This window comes from Trichoplusia ni, chromosome 3 (assembly GCF_003590095.1).
Source record: "Trichoplusia ni isolate ovarian cell line Hi5 chromosome 3, tn1, whole genome shotgun sequence".
NCBI lineage: Eukaryota > Metazoa > Arthropoda > Insecta > Lepidoptera > Noctuidae > Trichoplusia > Trichoplusia ni.
Window position 1 is genome coordinate 17986123 of NC_039480.1, and position 5030 is coordinate 17991152.

The 5030-nt window shown below is 34.5% G+C and overlaps 1 protein-coding gene across 1 annotated transcript; it reads left to right on the top strand.

The window, feature by feature from the left end:
- Nucleotides 1-2415: 2415 nt before the first annotated feature.
- On the top strand, nucleotides 2416-3377 carry LOC113508649. The gene is made up of 2 exons (XM_026891729.1): nucleotides 2416-3020; nucleotides 3113-3377. The coding sequence occupies exons 1-2, from the start codon at nucleotides 2796-2798 to the stop codon at nucleotides 3335-3337; spliced, it is 450 nt and encodes a 149-aa protein (XP_026747530.1). The 5' UTR covers nucleotides 2416-2795; the 3' UTR covers nucleotides 3338-3377.
- The last annotated feature ends 1653 nt before the right edge of the window (nucleotides 3378-5030 follow it).

Below are 5030 nucleotides of genomic sequence, written 5' to 3' on the forward strand. Positions count from 1 at the left end.
CGCATCGGCCCTGCTCTGGCGAAAGCACCAAGAAATAGTATCCCGAAACGTTTGACGTTAGGTTCGCGAAAATTCGAGCAAACCATTGTTCTATTAGAAGTAAATTTAGTGTATCATCATCATCATAACGATGTATCTCTAGGTAATTATTTAAATGTTGATTAATAGTCTATTATGGTCCACTGCTCAACCAAGTATATCTGAGGGCCTAGCCAACAGACCCGTAGCGATCGCAAACGCCAAGAGAAACGTTACTAATTGTATGGAGATGAACGCTAAGTCACGTGGTCAAAGAATAGAAAAGTCGTAGCCAACAATACTACTTATCAAATCGTTCGAAACGATAGAATAGAAACTTAAGAGTTTGACAGATCCGATCGCTAAATCCCATACAAATTACACAAAACGGTAGCCAACCTGCAATTTGACAAGCGCTTACGAAACGTTAGGAATTGTATGGAGATAACAAAATCCGAACGCTAAGTCACGTGGTTAAATCAAACGAATAGAAAAGTCGTAGCCAAGTATGCTACTTGTCAACGCGTTTTGAACGATAGAATAGAAACTTAAGCGTTTAACAGTTCCGATCGTTACATCCTGTACAAAACGGTAGCCAAATTACAATTTTGACAAGCGTTTACGAAACGGAGTCGTAGCGTTCGATAGAAAACTAAACGATCGCCGAGACCCTAACGTTTACGACAGAAAATGGCGTCATTATACAATCAGCTGTTCGGATGTTTTTTAGTGTCTTGTTTTGTTTTGTAATATTCAGTTTTAATTGAACTATGCATTCATTTTATACATTGTGGGGCGCTCAAAATGAAGAAAGGTGACTTAAGCGGTGGTCAAGAGACCTTAATCGTCAGTGCATGCGAACGATTCAAGATATAGTATGCCAGACTGTATTTGTCAAACATTTTAGATAAAATTATGTTTAAAGAAGACCCTTTGGCTGAACTTTGGATTTAAAACATTACACGATACGTTACGACATTAACTTTGGAGATTCCGGATTTACTAAAAGAGGCGAGGTGTCTTTGTAGGTGTTGTGCTCTTAGCTACAGGATTCAAACATTATACTAGGTTTAATTAAACTTAATTAAATATAAGCATAATGTGTGTGATTATAGGTTTTAAAACTATATAAAACCTAATGTTGAAGAACATCATATAATAGGAAAGGATATCAATAATAAAATATTCTAATGGCAGATGCAACTAATCTTTATTTAAACTGAATACATTAAATTTTAATTATTCATAGTAATTAGTTCTTATTCATAATTTTCAGATTTGTGATAGTAACCATACAATAATCAATATAAATGAGAGGTTTGGTGAACCCATGCAGAACTCACATACGGTCATTTAGTAAAGTTGGGCCGTACTCATATGATGATATACTCATAACCACATCATTCTTTCATTATTATCTCTAATCACTTCTACCAATAATCAAGTGTGGTTTATTAGGCATGTTTTACAATAGGAAACAAAAAGATCACCACTATAAATATGCATAAAATATATTGTTTCTTTTTAGTAAACACAATTTACTTCTTTTGATTCTGGCTGTCCGCTACGTCCCTGGCTTATGCCCTGTATCCTCGTGCCCATGCTGGGCAAGGTTTAAGGGAAGAAAATTATACCCAAAGGCATGTGCAAGCCAGGAACTGTATTTAGTGTACCCACATGTAACAAGTAACACAACCAAGGCTTGTTGTGTGGTACACAATGTAGCACTGAAAGCTGGACTAGCTATAGTAGCTATCCACTTACCACTAGACCTTGCAGTGCATGATGATGACAATAACACTTTTCCATCAGACCCTGCATCTACTTCTACTGTTGGCAACCAAACTGAATTACTGCAAGGCGGGGAGTCATGCTCAAATGATTGTTAAAAAGTATAAAGGACTTCTTCAAGTGTACATTTGTATTTATGAAATATTTATTTTAAATTTTGGACATTAAAAAAAACGTGTTACCTAATCTAATTAAATAATTAAAATAATCTAAATAACAAAAACTGTATTTTATTGGTGTTACCTTTCTTTATCTTTTTAACAACTCATAACTTATATTTTCGACAAGTCTTATTGGGTAGCGATCTGGTAAACAAAAAAGATTTTTGTAATACAAGTAATGTATTATTTAAACAATAAAAAAGCATTGCTTAATGATAACACTCATATAAAGATACATCTTTATTTGTAAGATATGCTGATCTTCCTTTACTGGTGAATAAATATATGAGGCTATATCTAAAATCTAAAAACTATAACAAAATAACAACAACAAATGAAAGTAAACATAAGAGACACACTAATAGATTTCCCATTCCAAAAATCAGTCTTTGACTATAAAGAACTGAAATTGTTTAATTTAAAGAAAGTAATTAAAAAAATACTTTATATCAATGAAAGATATTAATTAAATTTTTGAAAATACAATAATGAAATCTTATTCAAATACGAATCTGTCAATCTGACGTTCTTTTGACGTTCTTGAGAACGCTCACCATAGACAAAAGCGTATGTTTTTTCTACAGTTACTATAGAATAAGCGATTCTCTTCGTCGTGTTAAGATGGCTAGCTACTTATTCTATTCTACAGTTTCAAACGCTGTGGCGTAAACTTTTGTAGAAAGAAACTATACGAAACGTTTGTACTTTGTACTTAGCTAGTGTTAACAAAAGAAAATGGCGTCATTCTTCAATCAGCTGTGAGGATTCTGTTACCTGTTTTGCTTTATTTTGTATCATTTTTTATTATTCAGTTTCATTTGAATAATGCATTCTCTCAATATGTTGTGGTGCGCTCAAAACGAAGAAAGATGGCTTAAAAAGCAGGAAAGAGACTTTAATCATCAGTGCGTCGGCACGATCGAAGTTATACCGGATAGTATATTTGTGCAACACTTCAGATTAAATAAATCTACGTTTCGGTCTCTTTGTCAAGAACTACGAGTAAAAACTTCCTTGAGGGGTTCTCAGGAAATTTCTCTAACAGTTAAGGTAATTCATAAAGAAATTTTGCAATGAATAGACTTACAAACTTAGCCGGTATGAACCTAATTTATTCAAATATAACGGTTGTGTCTTTGTAGGTGTTGTGCGCTCTTACCTTTTTGGCGACAGGCTCCTATCAAAGGACTTTTGGTGTTACCCAGCATGTAGCCCAACGAACAGCTAGCCGATGCATCAGACAAGTCGTTGATGCGTTAAACCACCCTGCTATCATGGCGAGATGGATAGTATTTCCGAGAACTCAGCAAGAAAGAGGTTTAATTAAACAAGAGAAAGTATGGAACAAAATGTTTTCACTCATTTAAGTGTTCCTATTCTTATGATAAGAAAATATTTTTGTTCTTTCAGGTTTCATAGAAGGTTTGGCTTGCCTGGAGTAATTGGGTGCATAGATTGCACTCATATTGCTATAGTAAAACCTAATCAGGAAGAACATCTTTTTTATAATAGGAAGGGACATCATTCCTTAAATGTTCAAATGTTCGAATGCCATTCAACGTGGCAATGCTGCCAGCCTTTTGGGCACACTCCCAGCCGGCAGCGATGCCGATGAATTTTTTGATGCTTTGATTTAATAAATTTAATTATTTTTTTATTTTTTGTTTTTTAACTTGTAAATATTTTACTCTGTAAAATTGTAAATATTATGAATAAACTAATATAACAGCTAGTCAAATATGAACGGAGCGATACTTTTATAAAAAATATTTATTTAAAAGAATACACGTGTTACAAGTACAAGATTTACAATTACAATGAGCAACTTAAACTATGTTACATTTGTTTTTATAATGCTTAAACCTTTATTGGTGTGTGTCCATGTATGGTCACACGGTGGGCCTGATTCACTGCAAGTGATCAGTCTAACTGTTTCAGTGGTCATTAATTTTATACAAATTGCATATTAGTAATGTATCCATTGGTGTACAATACCAGTGGCGTGACATTACTTAGTGTACCAACAGGGTACGCGGTAAGGGTTCGCTATGCGTAACTCCTCCCTCCATAGGTACAAAATCATCATCTGAATTCTGAGATTGATTCTGATGTTGATTTTGGTTAAATTTACGCGAAATACAAAATCTTTTGCGGTACAAGAACACAATTAATATTAAAACTAAAATTATGTATAGTATAATAGTTCCTAAGCTTACACTATTCATATTCACTAACACTTTGTCACTGCTGATCACTTCACTGTTGTCTTTCAATACGTGGGTTAAAAACTGCAAGTTTTCTAAATTCACTTCGTCCAGATTAATAGGTTTACGTAGAGCTACGTCTTCTGATGTCACGATGCTAGGCAGATGTATCGTAGGCGTGCTACGAATGGCGATGTCCGCTGCTTGCAGACTACGTCTTCTTAAGGTGATTTTTCCTATCATCACTTCGCAAGCATTGTCAATAGTTACGATATAAGTTCCCATTATATCGTGGTGACTTATTTCATTTTCACAATTTTCCTTGATGTAGGTCGGTGAGCTTGTGTATACGAGCCAAGAGTTCGGCTGTATATTCTTGATCTTAATATCTGATGAGTTAACACGGAGAGGTCGGCACGATGTTATTTGCGTAGAAAATGTCATCAAGTCTTTGATGCAGGTGTTTTCTTCCTCAAGCGACACGTTGCTATCATAGCAAAGGAACTTTCCTTCACTTATGTCTCTGCAGGGCTGGGAGAGCGACACTGTATTCGACCCTTTTACTAGGATATGGGAATGTTTAGGAGTTAGTAGGATTGAGGTGTTAAGACGGGAATTATACATAGGGAATGGATGTAAGGTATAGTAATTGTAGACATTTAATTGGACTATCGGTACTATCATAATAAAAGTTATTTGTGTGCCTTTCACATAAGCTTTGATATCAATACAATGTTCAATCTTAACCAAGTTCTCGATAGTTACAGGAAAAGCTAACATATCTGTTTTTTCTATACTTTTTAAAATACTAAATAATTCCTTGGTGTCTACAATTGATTGATGTAATACATTTACT